Source organism: Calliphora vicina, chromosome 5 (assembly GCF_958450345.1).
Source record: "Calliphora vicina chromosome 5, idCalVici1.1, whole genome shotgun sequence".
Classification (NCBI taxonomy): Eukaryota; Metazoa; Arthropoda; class Insecta; order Diptera; family Calliphoridae; genus Calliphora; species Calliphora vicina.
Genome location: NC_088784.1, coordinates 90,717,602 through 90,738,594, shown reverse-complemented (window position 1 = coordinate 90,738,594; position 20,993 = coordinate 90,717,602). Strand labels below are relative to the sequence as shown.

General features: G+C 29.5%; 5 protein-coding genes and 1 long non-coding RNA gene across 9 annotated transcripts; 3 read left to right on the top strand and 3 right to left on the bottom strand.

Moving 5' to 3' along the window:
- The first annotated feature begins 1,265 nt into the window (after positions 1-1,265).
- Positions 1,266-2,428, top strand: Obp49a (Odorant-binding protein 49a). Its single transcript, XM_065514015.1, has 4 exons — positions 1,266-1,388; positions 1,453-1,503; positions 1,571-1,780; positions 1,979-2,428. The coding sequence occupies exons 1-4, from the start codon at positions 1,281-1,283 to the stop codon at positions 2,417-2,419; spliced, it is 810 nt and encodes a 269-aa protein (XP_065370087.1). The 5' UTR covers positions 1,266-1,280; the 3' UTR covers positions 2,420-2,428.
- A 383-nt stretch (positions 2,429-2,811) lies between these two features.
- On the top strand, positions 2,812-6,402 carry LOC135962137 (uncharacterized). Its single transcript, XM_065513902.1, has 2 exons — positions 2,812-3,199; positions 5,771-6,402. The coding sequence occupies exons 1-2, from the start codon at positions 2,812-2,814 to the stop codon at positions 6,400-6,402; spliced, it is 1,020 nt and encodes a 339-aa protein (XP_065369974.1).
- An 86-nt stretch (positions 6,403-6,488) lies between these two features.
- LOC135960559 (uncharacterized) lies at positions 6,489-9,745 on the bottom strand. Of its 2 annotated transcripts, none has more exons than XM_065511875.1 (2): positions 9,588-9,745; positions 6,489-7,506 (listed from the first exon to the last, which is right to left on the bottom strand). In XM_065511875.1, exons 1-2 carry the CDS (start codon positions 9,742-9,744, stop codon positions 6,506-6,508), a joined length of 1,158 nt encoding a protein of 385 aa, XP_065367947.1. In that variant the 5' UTR covers position 9,745; the 3' UTR covers positions 6,489-6,505. The 2 variants fall into 2 exon arrangements, with proteins under 2 accessions (XP_065367947.1, XP_065367948.1); XM_065511876.1 differs by lacking the exon at positions 9,588-9,745 and adding an exon at positions 9,173-9,581.
- A 1,619-nt stretch (positions 9,746-11,364) lies between these two features.
- Nadk2 (NAD kinase 2, mitochondrial) lies at positions 11,365-18,536 on the top strand. Of its 3 annotated transcripts, none has more exons than XM_065511588.1 (7): positions 11,365-12,015; positions 15,417-15,693; positions 15,906-16,131; positions 16,198-16,541; positions 16,752-16,885; positions 16,944-17,069; positions 18,174-18,536. In XM_065511588.1, the coding sequence occupies exons 1-7, from the start codon at positions 11,976-11,978 to the stop codon at positions 18,275-18,277; spliced, it is 1,251 nt and encodes a 416-aa protein (XP_065367660.1). In that variant the 5' UTR covers positions 11,365-11,975; the 3' UTR covers positions 18,278-18,536. The 3 variants fall into 3 exon arrangements, with proteins under 3 accessions (XP_065367660.1, XP_065367659.1, XP_065367658.1); XM_065511587.1 differs by having other exon boundaries at positions 15,903-16,131; XM_065511586.1 differs by having other exon boundaries at positions 11,562-12,015; positions 15,891-16,131.
- On the bottom strand, positions 17,068-17,788 carry LOC135960322 (uncharacterized). Its single transcript, XR_010576573.1, has 3 exons — positions 17,698-17,788; positions 17,521-17,635; positions 17,068-17,462 (listed from the first exon to the last, which is right to left on the bottom strand). It is a non-coding gene; the product is annotated as an uncharacterized LOC135960322 (long non-coding RNA).
- Dbp45A (putative ATP-dependent RNA helicase Dbp45A) lies at positions 18,335-20,535 on the bottom strand. The gene is made up of 6 exons (XM_065511585.1): positions 20,410-20,535; positions 20,151-20,344; positions 19,744-20,091; positions 19,151-19,676; positions 18,923-19,076; positions 18,335-18,861 (listed from the first exon to the last, which is right to left on the bottom strand). The coding sequence occupies exons 1-6, from the start codon at positions 20,483-20,485 to the stop codon at positions 18,546-18,548; spliced, it is 1,614 nt and encodes a 537-aa protein (XP_065367657.1). The 5' UTR covers positions 20,486-20,535; the 3' UTR covers positions 18,335-18,545.
- Positions 20,536-20,993: the final 458 nt, after the last annotated feature.

Here is a 20,993-nt window from a genome sequence, read left to right as displayed (position 1 = left end):
TCGACCTTTGAACGCGAAGTTTCTTGGTCCACCATTTAAGCTGCTTACGCCTGCCTAGAAATTTCATTGGGCAGGATAACTCTGAGTCTAAATATTATTCAATTTCAATTTAGCAGAAATGTACCCTTTTTGTTACTAAAATAAATAATAGCATAGGAAAAATAATACATATTTTTTAATCCTTTGAAATGAGCTCACAGTTTTTGAACGTTTTATTTTTACTCTTCAACTGAAATGTAGTGAAAGTGGACTGGAATAGGTATGTTATCCAATTGACGAAAGATTTATGTGTTCCAAAATTCTATGTAGCCTCAAAATATTTGGAAGCCAAAATGAGAGAAATATAACATGTCTATAAAAGTTAACAAATAATTGTTAGAAGTGATATTCGGTTTTGCAAAAATAAAGCTTTCTGGTGGTGATGTTAAACAACTTTATAATTTGAATCCAATATTTTGGACTTTCAGGAACTACAAAAACTCTTAAATAAATCTCAATTTTGGGTCATAAGAATTAATAAATTCTTGCATGAAAATAATTTTGAAATAGGATTTTTAAAACTCGTGTAGATTTTAAATTTAATTTAATAACTTGAATATTATAATTAAACATAAGTTTCCATTGTTTTCTATTTTCAGAATTTAATTTAATTATTATTTTTGGTTAATATAAGTAAAAAAAAGTATATAGAAATAAAATACAAATTCCATAAGAATTTTGTTTGGATTTTGACCTATTAATTAAATATTTGGAAAAGTTTCAATTGTATTGTCAGAAGAAACATGTAGATATTTAAAAATGTCTGCAAGAAACTAATAGAAAGGCAAATTTATCTCGGACAAATTGTAAGCAACAATTCTAAGTGGAGTTGTGTTCAAATCAAATTATAATTGTTCGTGTTTTATTTAACAAAATTAATTGGATTATTACCTCATCCAGTGATAATTAATTTTGGTTTTTACCCGTATTTATATAAAATTGTTGAAATCATGATCTTAATTCGAAAATTATATGATTGAACAAACTAATTGCTCTTATGAGTAATTTATTCCAATATGACAAAATAAACAAATAACACTTCTATTGTTGAGTTGTTATAATTTTATAATTGTTGTGTCCGAAAATAATAATATACATATATATTTATACTATATATATTTTTTTTAATTTCCCTTAGCAACTTGGAGATTATGAATTTTGACAATTTATTTACTCATGCGTAGAGTTTTTTGGGCTTAAATTATTATTAAAAATATTGCTAAAAATATTATAAATTTGACATGTTTTTGCAGAAAATATATCAGTGCGTTATGGTTAGGACTCAACAGTACAATAATTTAAAAATGGCATACAGATTTTTAGCTATAACCATTTTAGCGGCTTTAATGGTAGATATTAAATATTTTTATTCACTGAAATATTTAAAAAATAATTTAAATTTTATGCATTTAGCAAACTTGTTTAACAGCCGGCACAGATTGCAAAAAAATGCCACCCAGAGTGGTAAGTGAAAGGATGTGAAAGTTGAGAAAATATTATGTATTTATTTTTATATTCTATTTAATATCAGGATCCTGCTACTTGTTGTCCCATACCGGAGTTAATAACGGAAGAAAATAAAGAGAATTGTAAAGAATTTTTAATAGAACCAAAACCTTCATTTGTACCGATGGCTAATGAAAAACCTTCCGGGAATGCCAAAAAATTATCTCCAACTCCTGCCGAACATAATGGTAGTGATCACTACCGTAGAATACATCATGGACCTTTTATGCATTTGGTGAGTATCAATCAAATAAACAGAGAACCAACCATGGTCCCATTCCGAATTTTTCATATTTAAGGAATTTTTTTTGAAAATGGAAGATCTTTACCGAAAATTAGGGAATTCCGGAATTAAACAAATTAATCAATTCCGAAAATTAGGGAATATTATTTCTCATAAACAAATTAATCAATTCTTCAAATTCCTTTTTAGTGCTTCATGAACTGTGCCCTTAATGACACAGGTATTCTATCGAATGGCAAATTGAATGAAGCCACCCTTTCAACTCATCTGAAAAAGATTTTGACAGCTACGCCAGATTTGATCCCTATACTGGAAACATCATTTAAAACTTGCTCTGCTAAAGCTGAACAAATTCATGAAAAAATGCAAGAAAAATTTAAAAATAGAAAAACTACTGTATCTTCTACAACACCAGCCAATATATCAAAAGATCGCATGTTCCGACTACCTCGTTGTGCTCCAGTCGCTAGTCATATAATGGCATGTGTTTTTATGGAAACTTTTATGAATTGTCCTGATTCGGTATGGTCGAAAGCCAAGGAATGTAATGGTTTGCGTAATCATATGCTAGACTGTAAACCAAAACATAGCATGGAAGATTCTGCTTCCAACTCAACTGAAGAGGATTAATAAATATAAATAGACGCATTCAAACATAGTTTAATTATATAAAAAATAAATTAACAACAAATTACTACTTTTAAATAAAACTAAACCTAATTTATAATTGCATTTACATGAGACGCTTCTTTTATTTCTTTTGCTTGCAAATAAGGACACCAGTGTTTGATAAATTAAATACTTTTATTTTTTTAATTTAACACAAATCAAGTGTAAAATTTGATTATAAAAAACCAATAACAAGTAAGTCTTATCAATTTTCAAAACAGTCACATTGCAAAAGCGCATGTCCATTAATATACGCATACCACCTACCCACCAATCCTTTTAATGTCTTTGACTTTGTATTTTAAATCATTCGAAGTGGAACTCTAAAACCGTAACGTGTATTTAACGGAAATATGTCAACAATAGAAAGTGATTTTGAAATTTTCTTTAACTCTTTAAAAAAGCAAGAATTTTCTGCAGATGAAATTTATAACATTTGTAAACCTTTAAGACGTTATACTCCTAATCATTGGCAAAACGTCAAAAAATGGTCTATAATTTGTTTAAGCCTAACATTTCTTTACATCATAAGTATGTGGACGGATGGCTTAAGTTGGTTTCTAAGCGCATTGGGAAGACTATTTCTTATACAACTTTTGCCATACTGGAACTGGCCGGAATTATATAATGCAAAGTGTTTGATCGATAGACCAATGGATGTGAAGGAAAATCGTGTTGCTGTTTCGAAATTAGGACGTTATGAAACCGAAAAGGAAAATTGTTTGTTATGTGATACAATCGGTAGGTATTTACAAAAGTCTGATAAGAACAAATAATTTTGTATGCAAAAAATATTAATTTTCATCTATCCTTGGAACTGAAACATATCACATTAAACTAATAACAAGTAAAAGTGCTATATTCGTCTCTGCCGAATCTTATATACCCTTCATCAAAGTATACTTTAAGATAAAAATTAAAAATTATTTTTGGTGAAAAAATTTTTTTTGGTGAAAAAATTTTTTTTGGTGAAAATCAAAATTTTCTCGATTTTAAATAACAAACTAAGTTGAACTATAACGGATATATTGATGTATCAATCATGTATGTAAGTTATTTGGGTCTTCGGAATGTTGAATTCAACAGATAGACAGACGAACATGGCTACTCCGTCCGAATTATACATTATACAATGGATATCACATGACAAATATTTGACGAAAAGACGTAACCACTAAATAAAATACATTTGAATGCATTTATTTATATGAAAAACTTATTTTACTTAGGATGATTCAAAACAAAAAATTTAGTTTTATTTGATTCTGTTTGATCATACAAAACACGTCAAACAAATTTGTGCTAAAAAAGTGGTTACGCTTTTTTAAGCAAATATTTGCCATTTACATCATTTCTCTACTCTTTCGCCAAAAAATACAGCTGTATTGTATTAAAAAACAAGTAAGAGAGCTATATTCGGCTGTGCCGAATCTTATATACCCTTCACCAAATTATACTTTAAAATAATTTTTTTAAAATATTTTTAGGTAAACAAAATTTAATTTTTTTTTTAAATGTTTTTTAAAATAGTTTTTTAATTTTTTTTAAAAAATTCACCAAATTATACTTTAAAATAATTTTTTTTAAATATTTTTAGGTAAACAAAATTTAATTTTTTTTTAATTGTTTTTCAAAATTTTTTTTCCACATTGTTTTTTTAAATTTTTTAAAAAAAAGTTTTTTAATTTTTTTTTTTGAAAAAAAATGTTTGATGAATAAAAATGTTTTGTAAAAAAATTCGGGTCAAAAAATATTTTTCCCGATTTTGACCCATTGTAGGTCCAACTTACTATATAGCCTTATCTACATCGTTGCAATGGACTTTGAAATATCTATCATTAGATATCCATATTGTCCACATATCTCAGCCATTTGTAAACCGATTTTGCTGATTTAAACAGCAAACTTTTCGAAAACATGTCTGACAGAATTATTAAAGATCTTGATCCCGAAGATATCTGGGGTCTTCAGAAAATTGGAGCTTTTTTATTACTGTAACCCGTAATTTTTGATTTTTTTTTTTCTTTACAAACCATCTCCTGAAAATTTCGAATCGAATAAAAAACAATTAAGAGTGCTATATTCGGCTGTGCCCAATCTTATATACCCTTCACCAAATTATACTTCAAAATTTTAAATATTTTTAGGTAAACAAAATTTATTTTTTTTCCAGTCTTTTTTTAATTTTTTGTAAAAAAAATTTTTTCGATTGTTATTTAAAATTTTTTTTTGTTTTTTAAATTTTTTTTTGTGAAAAAAAATTGGGGTTAAAAAAAATTTAAATATCTATCATTAGATATCCATATCGTCTATATTAATGTCTTAGAGCTAGTTTCTGGGATAGAGATAATCTACATTCTTCGCTTAAACCTAAATTAAACTAAAAATTGTGTTTCTCACTTATTGTTTATATGCTATATAATCTAGGTTTAACTGAGCATCATTGGTGAGTTAAACCTAAGTATAAAATGCCAAAGCACAAACAGATGGAATATAAAATAAAGAATTCAGCACAGCAGCTCTTTGTTTTTATTTGCTTTATTAACATCAATATAATTTTTAATATACATTTTATATACTGTTATGTCGCTTTTTCTTTTAGAAAGTTAAAATTTACAAAAAAAAGTTATGTAACGCGGTTGCTTTTTCTTATAAAATGTATAGTATTGCCATATTTATATGAAAAAATTTGAAGAATAAACATGTGATTTGACTGAAAAGTATGGCAATGCTAACAAAATTAATCCACTAGTGAGAAACACAATCATTGGTTAAATTCCGGCAAAATATATTTCAGGATTAATATAACAGCGTGTTAAGCTGAGTTTAACTGACAAGTAAGAAACTAGCTCTTAGTAATCCATATATAGATCAAAAATCGAGGTTGTCCCGGTTTTTTGCTCATATCTCCGTTATTTATGGACGGATTTTGCTGATTTTAAATAGCAAACTTCTCGAAAGCATGTCTGACAGAATTATTGAAGAGGATCCCGAAGATATCTGGGGTCTTCAGACAATTGATTTCAACTAACAGAAGGACAGACAGACAGACGGACATGGCTTATTCGACTCCGCTATCTATAAGGATCCAGAATATATATACTTTATAGGGTCGGAAATGAAAAATGTAGAAATTACAAACGGAATGACAAACTTATATATACCCTTCTCACGAAGGTGAAGGGTATAAAAACCATTTTTTTCCTCTACTGAAAATTTTTAAATTTTGAGTTGACTATCTTTAGAGGAACCAGTGCGATATATTATTTACAGAAATATTAATTATGTTTGTACAATTTTCTATATTTTCAGATTATATCCCTTCTCTAACCAACACCTCCTTTACATTTCTGGAATCAACGTATTTAGAAAGATCTTATCCTGTCATTGTAACGGATTCCCACGATGTAATGTCGCTCAGTGATATATATCATCTAATTTTTAGCAAATCCTTTGAATTTCTAAAAAGTAATCCCTGTGATGTTTCTACCAATCTAATGCTGAATAAGCGTTTCGATATCGAAATTGCTTTGCACAAAGCTTGGAACTTTCATCATTCCTCGGACAAATGGTTCTTACAACTAAGAAATTGTCAATTTAAGGCAGTTAAATCATCGAGAAATTTCATCAAAAGGCCATATTTTTATCCAGTACATTTGGAGCCATACTATTCTAGTTGGCTGATAATATCTCGCAATTACAGTTATAAATATCAGCAAGAAATTTTTCTTCAAGGTCTCATCGTTGTACAACAATTATGGGGTTCAATGGACTTGAGTTTAAATGCCAAGGAACCCTGCTTGACCTGTCCCGTTATCAATGTACATTTGAAGGAAGGCGAAAGTTTCATATTTTCAACAGATTTGTGGGTGTTTGGTTATAAGTTTGTAAATGACCAAAGTGAAAGTATTGCTACTATAATGGAAATTGATTGGAATATTTAAATAAAGTGTTAAAAAAATGTAAATATGAATAAAATGTAAAATTATTCCTACCTTGGATGAATTACCAAACCAAAAAAATCCAATACTTATTCTTATTTTTTTATTAATTATTATTTTTATATTTAACTTCAACTAATTTTTGTAAAGTACTTGTTAAACTATTAATGGCCTCGATTTTGACACGTTCAATTTTTTCCTGTTGCAGTAAAGACATCTTATTAAATTGCATCAGTTCTCGATGCATTTCTTTTTGTAGTTCAATTTTATCACGTTCAACTTGTAATTTACGTTCGAAATACTCCTGCCACCACTCACTACCACTACCACCACCGGCGGCATACATTTCAGAGTTCGCTTCCTTGCCGAAATTTTTCGGAAACACATTTTCAACCTCTTCAAGTTTTGCATTCATTTGAGAATAATTATTAGAATCGACTATTTCCAAAGGAAATTCATAATTATTATCATCGTTCAATTCCAATTTTGGTTTTTTCATATCCGACATTGTTGTGCTGTCTTCTTCATCATAGTCGTCATTCGATTTCGAATCCAATTCAACTTGATGCGGTACAACTTCTTCCTGTTTAGCATTTATAAATTGTATATTGAAATTATCCGTTGAAGATGTTTTCATTTGTGTGGGTGGGGGTTGTTTCTTAGCTGGCGGCAGATCAAAATTAGCTCTTTTACCTTGTAGGTATTTGAACATTTCTTCGAAAAATTCCCAATGCACATAGCCGGACGTATATTTTTTGCACAAGTTCTTATTGTAGGTTATCAAAATGTTGTGCCACTTTTTTTGAACTTTTGCCGCACTGTAACGGAATCCCATTTTTTGTAGCTGACGCGTACAATGTAACCACAGGGCTGTACGTTTTTGCCTTCCCTCAGTGAAACGATGTTCCATAGGACCTCGTATGTGTATTAATGCTCTGGTAGCTTCTGTTGTCCACGCACGTTCATAGGGTCCTCGAGGATGTCCATTATTGTTTATTAAATTCAAACTCGCTGAGGATGAATTAGGTCCATCATTTGCATCAAGTATGTAATCATCGGGTAAATCTTCACAATCGTCCAAATCATCATCACTTATTTGATAAAAATCTAAAAGTAGAGTATGTATATTACAACTTATTACAAATACATACATACTTATTACAAATACGTTGTTTTTTAAATAGTTAGTAAAAATGGCTAGGTTCAAGATGTGTGAAAATTTAAAAACGGCTGTGCCGAATCTTATATACCCTTCAACAAATTATACTTCAAAATAAAAATTTTAAATATTTTTAGGTAAGCAAAAAAAAATTTTTTTTCAAAGTTGTTTTTTAAATATTTGTAAAAATTTTTTTCGAATTGTTTTTTTATTTTTTTTGTTTTTTAAATTTTTTTTTAATATTTAGCGAAAAAACTAGGTCAAAAAATCGAGGTTGGCTTGGTTTTTTCTTATATCTCAGCCATTTGTGGACCGATTTTCAACAGACAGACGGACATGGCTTAATCGACTCCGCTATCTATAAGGATCTAGAATATACATATATACTTTATAGGGTCGGAAATGAAAAATGTAGAAATTACAAACGGAATGACAAACTTATATATACCCTTCTCACGAAGGTGAAGGGTATAAAAATACTATGACTGAAATCGGATACATATCAGATGCGGTTATAAGGGATTGGCAAAATATTTCAAAGGAGACGATTAACTCTTTAATTGGTTCAATACATCGTCGCTGTGAAGCAGTAAAGTTGATGTATTGATGTATCATTAAAATATTTAAGTTATTTGGGGGCTTTGGAAAGCTGATTTCAACAGACAGACAGACGGCCATGGAAATATCGACTCCGCTATCTATAACCATCCAGAATACGTAAAAAACAACTTTCATATGATACTGTCCCAAAAGTGTGTCGCAAAATATGCTCGTATAACGACTCTTTCAAATACGTAAATTTTTACATAACTAAACAAAATACATATTTAACATAATGATATTTTCCTATTTACCAACATTTTGTTTATTATTTTGACGAAAAACTCTGTTATCATCATCTTGATTACTTGTATTTGTTTGATTTATCTATCTCGCAACCACGAACCTTAAATGTTTTCTTATAAATAATCATTGATTATTAATCAATTTCTCAGTAATATAACACAAAATACTATTTTTAAAAGGTTAAAGCTGTGAATATACCATCACAGTATTGTATTGTGATTCCATTGAAATGAAATGATATATTCTAAATGACTGTTAAATATCCATATCCTGTTGAATTTCTACAGTCATGTTTATCAATTTACAGCTGTTTACAATGTTAGTTAACTGCTCATAAATTCACCATAACCGACATTTCACCTCAAACAAGGATAATGGGAAAATACAAAGTAAATTACATATTAATATATGTATGTATGAAAGTACGTCATCTTATAGTAGGTAAAATCATTCGTACATGTATGTAAGCACGTTCGTATATATTTAACTGTAGCTAACTCTGCAACTCGTTCTGTACAAAATATTAGCATCCATTATAAGATAAGTGACTACTAAATCTGTATAACACTCACACATCCATGAATATTTATATACACAAAAAAAAAGTTGAACACATGCATACTTATTATTTTCACAGTCATAATCAATTAAAAGCACTATTTATTAGACCAAGGTATACACACATTAAAATAAATTAAATACAATAACTAATAATAATAAACCAAATAATTTGTAATATTTTTAAACACAATGAAAATGAAAACTTACTGTCACACTGCAAACTAACAGCAGTATTATTTTCGGACATAGTGAGATAAATTGCACATATAATATAACTTATTTTTTTTCTTTTTTTATCTATCTATTTTTAAATTTGTTACTTTTTTTCTTTCGTCCTGTATATACAATTTAGATCTTTGTTGCAGCAATAGTTTTGTCTTACTAATCTGTGAAGTTTTGTCGAAAGCATCTATAAACCTGTTTTTTTGTGTCTACAATTTAGCGAGAGTCCTTTTTGCTCTTTTAGATCTAACAAATATAAGTATAATGTACATTAGGTAGAAAGTATGAGTCTGTAAGAGGGCTGTTATTTGGGTGGCTGTATAGTGGCCAGGGATTTAGGTATTCGTGTGCTAAATTCTAGTTAGTTAAATTGTGTCTGCGCGTTAGCAGCATCACTCACTAGACAACAATACAGTCACAGAATACAGGACATACAGCATCTGAAAACATACAATAATAATACCAAATGAAAATACGTACAAAATATAGGACACAATGTACAATAAAATCAAAACAAAATCTGATAAAGAAAATATAAAAACATAAAAGATTGCCATGAGTAAAACCACCCCATCGGTAAATTAAATAAGGAATGTGTGCAAAGGTGAGTTACATATGTGCTAGATATATACAGTGCTTGACAATATAATTTAAACTTTTCCAAATATTCAATTAATAGGTCAGAATTCAAGAATCCTTTAATTCATTATTGTGGTATTCACAAAACAATGGAAACTTAGGTTTCACTTTTATTAAAAATTGTCTGAACCTTTTGGTGACTCAGTATTGTATTGGTTATCCCTTGTTTTTTATTAGTGTTCGACAGCGACGATGCATTGCAACAATTAAAGATTCAAATTTTTTAGAATTCAAATTAGTGTTTTTTTATGGTAAAAAAGAAATTACAAATGGAATTCAGTCAGGTTTATGTTTTTGAAAACTGAAATACGGAATATAAAAAGTTTCTATTGTCGCTCACTGTACGTACGTATATAAAATATATGAATAATGGGTTGATCCCGTTTGTAAGGAGGAATCAACAAATATAGCAGCTGTTCACAACGGAAATGAAAGTTTAATTTTAAAATACAAAACGTCTGATAATAAAATAACAAATTTAGTTAATTTTATGCCAAACAGTGGCAGAATTTACTAGACTTTATTTGGATGGAAGTATTTTCATTATTGTTGTTTTATGTTTTTTTATTTTGAATATCAGCTAAAATAAATAATTCAGTAATAAATTACATCTTATGGAAATGTTATGTTAAAAATCTTTCCAAAAATATTGCCAAAAACAGGTAAAAAGAAAAGAAAAATGTCAACTAATTTAATATGCAATATACAAAATTTGGAGGCCCATAACTTGGGAACCATGTACAAATTATACCACTTTGTGATTTCTAAACATTACCATTTTTTATAATTTGAAAGTAAATTTTTAATTTGATTCAAGTTCATTTGTTATACTCTGTAATAATTCAAAGAATGCCACTGTAAATTAATTTCAGACAATTGGCAAATTGGAATGCATTTTCGACCCTGCTAAACAATCTTTATTGTCAAGGTCTATGTAAATATCATCTATTTTACTTACTATTAGAATATGGGAAGCCAAATTCATATGTTTTTTGTAATTTAGAAGAAATTTTACTTATTTTTATATGTGTGTATTCTTATTTAATATTATATACATTACAATTTTGATTAAAATCAGATTATCCATTTAGAAATTACATATTTATTTCCTATTGGTATTTTTAATTCGCAAACTGACACAGCGTCTTAATTCACCTCTTCTCACACAGCTGCTTTAAAATAATATGAGCAGCTTTCATATATATACGAACTTCATGTGCACGTCGTAACAAATGGTGGCAACACTGTAGATCGATGCCACTGAGCTGCCCACGTCGTGAGCCACTGCAATGAGCAAAACCATTTTTTATATTGTTCTTTTGGTAGTAAGAAATGGGCGGTCTTCAAACTAATCTGTACCATAAGGAATGCACAGTGTGTACTCTGTTTGATGAACACCAGATGAGCCGGGTTATAAAGTTGAACAGTCTGGCAGCATTTTGAGCGGGAAATACTCTGTTGACATGAAAATCGCTACATTATCATTATTTTGTATGACAATATAATAACAAATACAACAATTGCACATAAATAAACCGTAGAGTATTCAAAGTGAAATTAAAGTAAACAGTGAAATTTGAAAAGAAAGAATACGAGAAAAAATATTTATTAACTGATAAGAAACAACTTAAAATCAACATATACACAGACAAAAGTATCTACAAATATATTACGATGATAATAAAATTCCCATTATAGCGAAAAGCAGCACTTGGAAATACCACATAATCATACATTTATGAAAACAGTACAATTTTGGAATTGGTCTACGAAGGAGTCAAATAAAATTGATAAGCTGCTGGTCGCTTGGAGCTAAACACACAACAGATTAAAATAAACAACACAACTGTTGCTATAATAATATACATACATTTTAATACAAAAATACCTACTGTGGTTAAAGTTTGCCGGTAAAGTGGCCTTGATGTGACTGTAATAAAGAAAGTGAAATTATAAAAGAACCAAAAATGGGTACTTGCTAAGGCTTCGTTTGTTACAAAAAAACAAAAACATTTTAGTATCAAAAAATATATATATAAAACATAGAACTATATTTTGCAAATAAAGTACAAAGTTCATAATTGTATCGATTATATTACACTAATGCTAAAATAAAAGTGCAGAACCTATACTAATCTAAACAAACAATATGTTAAAATCAAAACCGCTATTAAAAAATTTTGCCAAAGGTAAGGTTTCGTATAAATTATTATGTATGTACTTAATTTTATCTTTTTGTTCATATTAATAATAAAATATTTGCCCACAAACGTTATTATTTTAACTTTACATTCATACATATTATAAATAAATGTTGTTTTGTTGGAATTCTTATCAGTTTCATTCATTCTCAACACATGGAAACTATTTTTTTTTTGCAATTACTACTATCTCATACTAATCACTGTCAGAAATCATACGTTAAAATTATTATTTTAGCTAAATGGTAGATATTTTGAGCAATGTAAACATATTAATATATATTATATGTACTTCAAATAAGGATACACAAATTAAACACATCAATCTACAAATATATTTGGATATACGTTTGCTTAGTGGGTAAATATGCTATGTCCATTTTTTATGAAAATTTAAATTTGAATATAAAATGTTAGAATAGGTTAATTTTTCCACAAGCAGCTGCAAAATAACAAATTATAATTACATTTCAGATTTTTAAACGTGCTAAAAAATTCCAAACTTTATTAGTTAAAATAAATTATTTTAAAAACAAGTAAGAGAGCTATATTCGGCTGTTCCGAATCTTATATACCCTTCACCAAATTATTCTTCAAAATAAACATTTTAAATATTTTTAGGTAAACAAAATTTATTTTTTTAATTTTTTTGAAATTTTTTTTTTCGAATTGTTATTTAAAATTTGATTTTTTAAATTTTATTTTTTTTTTAATTTAAAATTTTTTTTTTAAATTTAAAAAAAAAATTGTTTGTCTATTAATTTTTTTTCCAGAACATGTGAAAACCCCAATTATTTATAATATTAATTCTCTCTATTAATAATAAACCTACCTTATTAATTAGCTAAATAAACATTTTTTTGCTAAGATAGAGGGTGTTCACCATTAATAATTATGGAGTTTAATTAGAGTCCTATCATTCTTATCCATATTACTGATTTGTTTCTAGAATAGTGCTTTATCTTATAATTTAAATCCACTTAATAGAAAATCGTCGCAGTTTTGAGAAAAATTACTTTTTATTATAAGTATGTGGAAAATGTTGATGCTGGCCAAGGAACAAATACTTGAGCTATAGGTTTATCAGGACTCATTTCGAATTACGTTATGTTTTGTAATAATAAAAGTTTTCCAATCAATCTGCTGTAAATATTTATATATGATAAAAGCCTTTGGGATTTTCAATTTATTATGTTTAATTCTAATTAACAATCTTATTGAATTCATTTAGAGAGAGAACTGTTATTTAAAACTCACCTCGAAAGATCTAAATTTTTAGTTATGACGTTATTTTTTAAGTATATTAAATAACCAATGTTTTGAAAACATTATCTGAATTTCTAACTTCACAAGACTCATATTTTTATACATACATATCAAAGATTAACATACACACCTTCTCATTTAAAGTACATATTAAAAACTACTTGTATATTTACTATATTTTGAAAAAAAAAATTATATAAAGTTTTTGTTAACTTAGCGTCATTGTTTTTAATCACTTTTGAAAAAATATTTTTATTATTTGTGAACCCAAATTGTTTATTACTTATCAGCGAGAATTTTTGTTAATATACAACAAATAAGAATGCTAGCTTTATTGAGCCATGCGAAATCATATATACCCTTCAGCTAAGCATTTTAATAATGTAAACATTTTTGCAAATTTCGTGAAGACGTTGAGAATTTTTTATTGGTTTAGATCATTGGTAGGCGTTCATATTGTTGAGATTACGAACATTTTCGTGAATTTACACGTACACAACCCGAAAGTAAGCAAAACACACAGCAAGAGCGTAAAAAATGCAAATAACTCATTTAGTTGCAAACAATAGAGCGTAATAATACAAATATTTCATTCTGTTGCTTGATGTTGTTGCGGATTTTTTATTTTTAACCCATACATGCACACAAACTAAAATTTCTCTTTTTGCACTTCGCTGGTTTAGATACTTTTTATTTTCTAACTAATGTCAAATTTGAGGTCCATCGAATAACAAGAATCTGTATCGGAAATCGATTGAACGTATTTAACTAGTCCAAATTACACTAAGCTACACCAAAATTATGCAGGGGTTCTCAATTCTATAGCTTTTTCATCATTGTTTCATAAATTTCTCTTGGCAACTGTATCAAACTGCAACTTGAAAATACTAAATGGTGTGCTGCCATGAAATCTACTCAAGGTTTCTGGAATAATTCGCTCCGGTTCAACTTCACATGAAGATTATTCAACTTTATTACTAGATGATGCTGTTTTTTATCTACATCTTTGGATATCTCATTCTCTAAATCAGACAGCTTTGGATCAACTTTATCAACAACTTTGTCTTGTATTTCTAAGCAATTCTATAGGTCGGACAGTTTTATTCAATGCTGCTGACTTGCGTTTCAAGATTATCAACCCTGCTGCTTTTAACTTACGAAATTTCCTGAAGTTTCTCGTTTGTGGCTCTAGAAATTTCTTGAAATTCTTCCTTGACTACTTCTTTATTTTAAGCAAGAAGTTTCTCATTGTTGGCTTTAGAAGTTTTTTGAACTTCTCTAGAATTTTCTTGAACTATAGCTTTAACTTCTTTAAATTTTTCATCATAACCTTCTTTCTTTTAATACACACAGTTGATGTTAATTCTAACAGCGCCTATGATAAACTACTCCTCTGCAACTCGCTCTTACTATTTACATATATACGCAGTGCCATCTTCTAGTAGTTTCATGAATTATCGTACGGATAAAACTAAATAGAATGTTATATTTCTAGATCTTTTAGCAGATTTAATGTTAATGTTTACGGCTTTGCGGCTTTACAGCTGTCAACCTTATAAACAATGTTAATAACTACGTGTTATAAACATTATTGATAAGTAGACGTTTTTTCGCTCACTTTTGTATCATTGTCTTATCTTTCTATTAACATTTGCCCACACCATATATTAACAAAATAAAAATATACCTTTCTTTCACAAATTTTTGCAATCTTTTTTAACTTTCAAACCCATCCAAAGCAAATCTATTTTTTAAAGGCAGATCTAATATACAATATACGTACATCTATGTAAATATATAGATATATTTATGTGATATATCTTAAGTAGGATTGTATGTACTTTCGCTTTTTTTATTTTTACTAAATGTAACACTTGGCGCTTGCTTTTTAAAATGTATTAATAGAACAAAAATCATTGAGAATTGCGACTTAAATGCAAAACAAAAAAATGCGTTTGATAATAAAAAAAAAAATTATTTATAAAAAAGCAAACAAATTGTGTTGATACTTTACACGAGACTCTTGAGATTATACAATTTCTTTGTGTGCAAAATATATGCTTTATTAACTTAATATTTAAATTAAATTAACCCAAATACATATTCACTTTGATTTCTTGCAGAATTTATTTGTCTACGAAAAGCCAGTTCTAGACCAGTGCCCGTTGATCCGTCAAATTTCAAATTACAAAGAGCATTATTAATATCGAAATTATCACGCTATGAATTCGAACAATTGCGACATCCTCATCTCAGCAAGGAACAGTTGGAGAAGAAAATACGCAATCGAGGTACCGATTTTGAAACATTGATGTATTTGCATAATCTGCACAAAGATTTCGAACGAAAAATTGTGCGTAGTTTTCAAGATGTTGGCTGTGAAGTTAAGTTAGCCAATCGGTGAGTTTCTTTCATATAACGCCACCTGTATATTGTTTCATCAAAGAAAAAATTATTAGAAATGTCCGTTAAAATTGTCTTTCATTTTGTTTTGTTTCTCATTTCAATGTTATAATAAAAAAAATCATAACAATCCACCTACATACAACTGTGTGACGTGCGTGTGTTGCTAAATTTAATGCCTTTAATCTAATCAGAGTCGAATTTAGAAGCTCCCTAAGCAAGGATGTTATGCGTTGGGCTGATGTTATTGTACCCATAGGTGGTGATGGCACATTCCTCTTAGCGGCTGGTCGAGCCAGTCCCCTATTTGCCCAATCTCAACAGAAAACCCCCATAGTTGGTTTTAATTCCGATACCCAGAGGTCAGAGGGCCGTCTAATGTTGCCAAAACAGTATTCGGAAAATCCTGCCGATGCTGTGGCCAAAATAAAAAGTGTAAGTTGATAAAATGTTAGCTAATTCGTATGTATTAAACATTTTTATGTTATTTCTTTTCTAAAGGGCGATTTTCAATGGATGCATCGTTCTCGCATACGTACCACACTGCTGGGCAATAATGGTAAAATACCCGAGTCTACCGATTTATATCGTCACACTGTAACGAAAATGGAACAAGAAAAGACTGAACCAGAATATTTGAGCAAAGAAATGTCTCGAAAATATAAGGCAAAAATGCAACGAGTGTTACCATACTTAGCCTTAAATGAAGTATTCATTGGTGAGACCTTATCGGCGCGTGTCTCACATTTGCAATTAATTATCGATCACCAAGATGTGGTTAATAAGACAAAATGTTCAGGTTTGTGTGTAAGCACTGGCACCGGTTCTACATCATGGCATACGAGGTAGATAAATAAACACTTTATTATTACATTTTTATGTTAAAATTTTTTACATTTGCCTGAAAAACATGTTTTCCTTTCCAAACATCTAGTGATTCCTATGAGTCTTATTATTCCGAATCCAATTGAACTCAAAGCTTCTCAATTGAACTCAAATAGTGTAAAAATAGATTTAACATTGCAAAATTCTCATTTGTCAATTATTTTTTTTAGTATAAATCGTATAAGTAAACATCATGTGGAGGGACTATTCAACATTTTGCCTGACACAGCGAAGCAAGCTTTACAGGGACTTAGTGCAGAGCAACTGTCACAGACCTACAACCAAAATTTACTTTTTGCACCAGGTAAGTTTATTCAAAATCGTTTACCAAATCTTTCTAAGCTCTTGTCTTTCTGTTGCAGATGATTCAAGAATTTGCTATTCTATAAGAGAACAAATTTGCGTTGGTGTTTGGCCCTCACCCAAAGAATTTGAATCGAAAAGTTTTGTTAAAAATTTATATGTTAAATCTCGATGCATCGATGCTAGTAAGTATTAATACAATTTATTTACATTTATTTATTACTATTTTTTATAATTTAAATATTCATAAAATCGTATAATTTGTATGGTTAATTTCGACTGAAATGCCAACATAAATATACCCACAATAAAAATGGTAGCAAATTGCAGAAATGCCACATCCAACTGAAACATACACCAAATAATTTCAAAAATATTCTCAGCCACAGCCGTAATCGTATAAAAGTTCCACAAAATACAGGGTAAAAGAAAGTTGCGTTTTTCTCGTTTAGGCTGTAACAATGTAGCTACCGCTAAAGTGTTCATTACAATAGTTAAAAGACGAAAACAAAAACCAAACTTGGTTAAAACCATGGGCTCGATCAGTTCATGTCCTAAACGACTAGCTAAATCAGAGTCTATACAATAATTTAGTTTTGATTTTTATAAAAGGAAGTTTTTAATAGCATAACTTACCTCTAAATGGATAATTCCAAGCAACATCTTGATTAGCTATTAATAAAACAATAACGTAGTTATAAACCAAAAGTTTTAATGTACTAGTTTGGAATTCAAATGTTAATGAAGGATTCTAAAATGTAGATGTGAAGTTATAAATATTTGTTTACTTTCTAAAAGTTTTAAGAAACTCACTGTTATTATTTGTTTGTATTTATTTATGGATCTAGACCAATTCATTGGGATAATGTTAGAAAAATATTTCTTTATTTATGATAAAATTTTCTAAACCTACTAAATATTTATACATAAATTGCTATGTTCCCGTACAAATCAAGTTTTAGTTTTAGGGAATGGGTTTATACGATAAGTTAAAAACAAAATTAGCAGGTCCATAAATGGCCGAGTGATAAGAAACGATTTCTATACCAAAATACTTTGCAATACATTCTCATGAATTACATTTTCGACAACGGACTTAGGTGTTCGGCTCTCAGTTACCTATCTAGGTTTTAAAATACTCTATTTTTAAACCCTTCACCATGAGTTGTGGGATATATAAAAGTTTGTCATTCCATTTGTAATTGCTACATATATGTATTCTGGATCGTTATAAACGGAAATTATTAAAATTGTATTAATAAATTAATATTTGTTTTTTTTTATTATAGATTTGGTTATAGACGGCAGCATTTCCTATCCCTTCAATGATGGTGCTAAAGCTTTGCTAGAAATCCATCCACAAGATGCTCTTCTAGCTATAAGTTTGGACTGATTAAAAACAATTATTTATATCTACTACCTATCTATCGATAAAAAAGTTAATGCCTAATTATAATTTTTAAAATTTACTTATACTCTATATTTGTTTTATTTTCATATACATGTACGTACGTACATATTTTACATTAATGCATCTAAAGTGTAAACATTTTGTAATTTAAGAAAAAAAGGTTTTTTAAAAACGTGTTATTTTTTTCTACATACAATATAAGTTTATTTAAGTTTATACAATAAAAACTCCAAGCAATGGATACATGATGTTATGTTTTCTTTGGGCCGCTTTTTTTGCTGCCTATTAACAGTTTTTTAGCTTTTTTATTAGGCAACGCTGTTTGCTGAAAACGTTTATCAATTTTCTTCTTCTTTTGGGTGGCATTGGTTTGTTCATTTTTAGCAGCGGACGTTGTTGCATCACTTTTCTTTGATTTCTTTTTCTTTTCAAATCGCTCGGTGTCCACCGACTTGAAACGTTCATCTTGTATAATTGTAGAAGGTTCTTTGCTCTCAAATTGCTGTTGGCGTTCTTTGCGTTGACGTTTAATCTCTTTTATTTTATCTTTCTGTTTCTTGCGATATCTGTAACAATTAAAAAAAGTATTAGATTTTTATGTTAACAAAATTAAATCAAATTTCTTACATATTTTCCATTTCATCTGGATCCTTGCCGTCCAATATCCATTGTTTTCTTCTATAGTTCTGAGCTCTTTCGTCGAAATCATTATTATCCATTTGTATCTCCGATTCACGTCTCGAAACATTAACTTGCATGAAAATACGTTCCACCATTTTTTCTAAAAACAAAATCAACAAAAATACATCCTATATAATTTTACTTTAAAATTATTTAAGTTTTAACTACACTTACGATCTATAGGATGTTCAGTTAATTTCGTATTAATGGCCTGCTCAATTTCACCCAATAATTCTAGATCTCGTGGAAAACGAAAAATGGATATGGCCACACCTTTTCGACCGGCGCGAGCTGTTCTTCCCACACGGTGAATATACTCTTTGGGTGTACGAGGCAATCGATGATTAATGACCAGTTGAACACTTGGTATATCAAGCCCTCTAGCAGCCACATCGGTTGCAATTAAGGTGCGCACATGTTTCGACTTGAAACGATTTAAAGCGGCCACTCTTTCCTTTTGTCGCATGAAACCATGCAGACAGACATTATCAATGCCAATGCTGTTTAAAGTCATTGACAGTAATTGGCAGTATTTTTTGGTATTTGTAAAAATCATTACATTCGAATTCTCATCATCTTCACGATACTTGCGCAGAGCCTCGATTAACACCATATCTCGATCGTAGTCGGCACAAAGCAAATAGCGTTGATCTAAAGTTTCCACAGTGGCTGTTTGAAATTCTTCGGACCATTCTAAGCACTAAGAAAATACGTGAAATACATTAAAATTTGTTTGTTGTTTTGTTATTATGTTTGATAAAACTTACATCTTTAGCTATAGGAAATATACTGGATTCTTTAATGAAATCCTTCATTGTGGCCGAAAAGAATAAATTTTGTCTTTCTTTCGGCAGGCAACTCTCTATAATTTTTAAACTTTCATCAAAGTCACCATTTAACATACGATCAGCTTCATCAACAACCAAAAATTTCAGATTATCAAATGAAAACGTATCACATCCCGTTAAATGATCGGCCAAACGACCCGGCATGGCTACCACAATATGAGGCCTTTGCATTAACTTTTGGGCTTCTATTATTTGGTCAGTACCGCCAGATACTACACAAACTCGTACACCCATTGGTTGACCAGCCACCAAAAATTGTTCCGATATCTAAAAACCAAAGATATTATTTTAAAATATAATTAGTTAACAATAACATTTCTTCATACCTGATAAGCCAATTCATGTGTGGGCGTTAATACTAGAGCAAAATGACTAGTGGGTTCCTCACTTAGTTTCTCCAGTATGGGCAAAGCGAAGGCAAATGTTTTACCCGAACCAGTTTTGGCGGCTCCTATGCAATCTTTACCGTCTAAAATGGATGGTATGCAGTTTTCTTGAATAGGAGTAGTTTGTTTCAGACCTTTGAAGAGACATGCACAATTATTAATTTATTTTTTAAATTTTAGATTAATGTGTAATATTTACCCAACTTTGTTAATTGTTTGGCTAACCAAGGTCTTAAACCTAGTTGTATAAAAGGATTTGTGTCCTTTCTTAACATTTTTGTATAGAATTTGAACAAATTTCTTAGATTCAGCGAATGAATTAAATGTAAATAAAAAACAAATAATAACAAAACAACGTGCTCAGTTTTCTAAGAGAAAATTAAAGAGAGTACAAACACATGTTTAATAATCAGAGTTGCCATACGATAAATTTTAGCAAAATAGAGCATTTTAAACTATCTGGCTTGTTTCGTTAACGGTAATTGCTAATATTTCCGTAAAATTAAAATTATTATATCTGTAATTAGAGTCGCAAAATAGGTCTGGGTTGATTAACAACTCGCGCGTAATTGTAATTATTTTTTAAGTACAATCAGGCCTGTTTTTGTTTTTTTGCCTTCGACAATTTTGAGTCTCACTCTGGCACGTGTGTGATGTAAGGCTTCGTATAACGGTTCCTGTTCTACGTCGTTTGCACCAACCGAGTGTATTTTAATTTTACAACAAGGTTTAAGCGTTCCAGCTTTCTATATGAAAATATATGTCGACTAGGGACCAACTTAA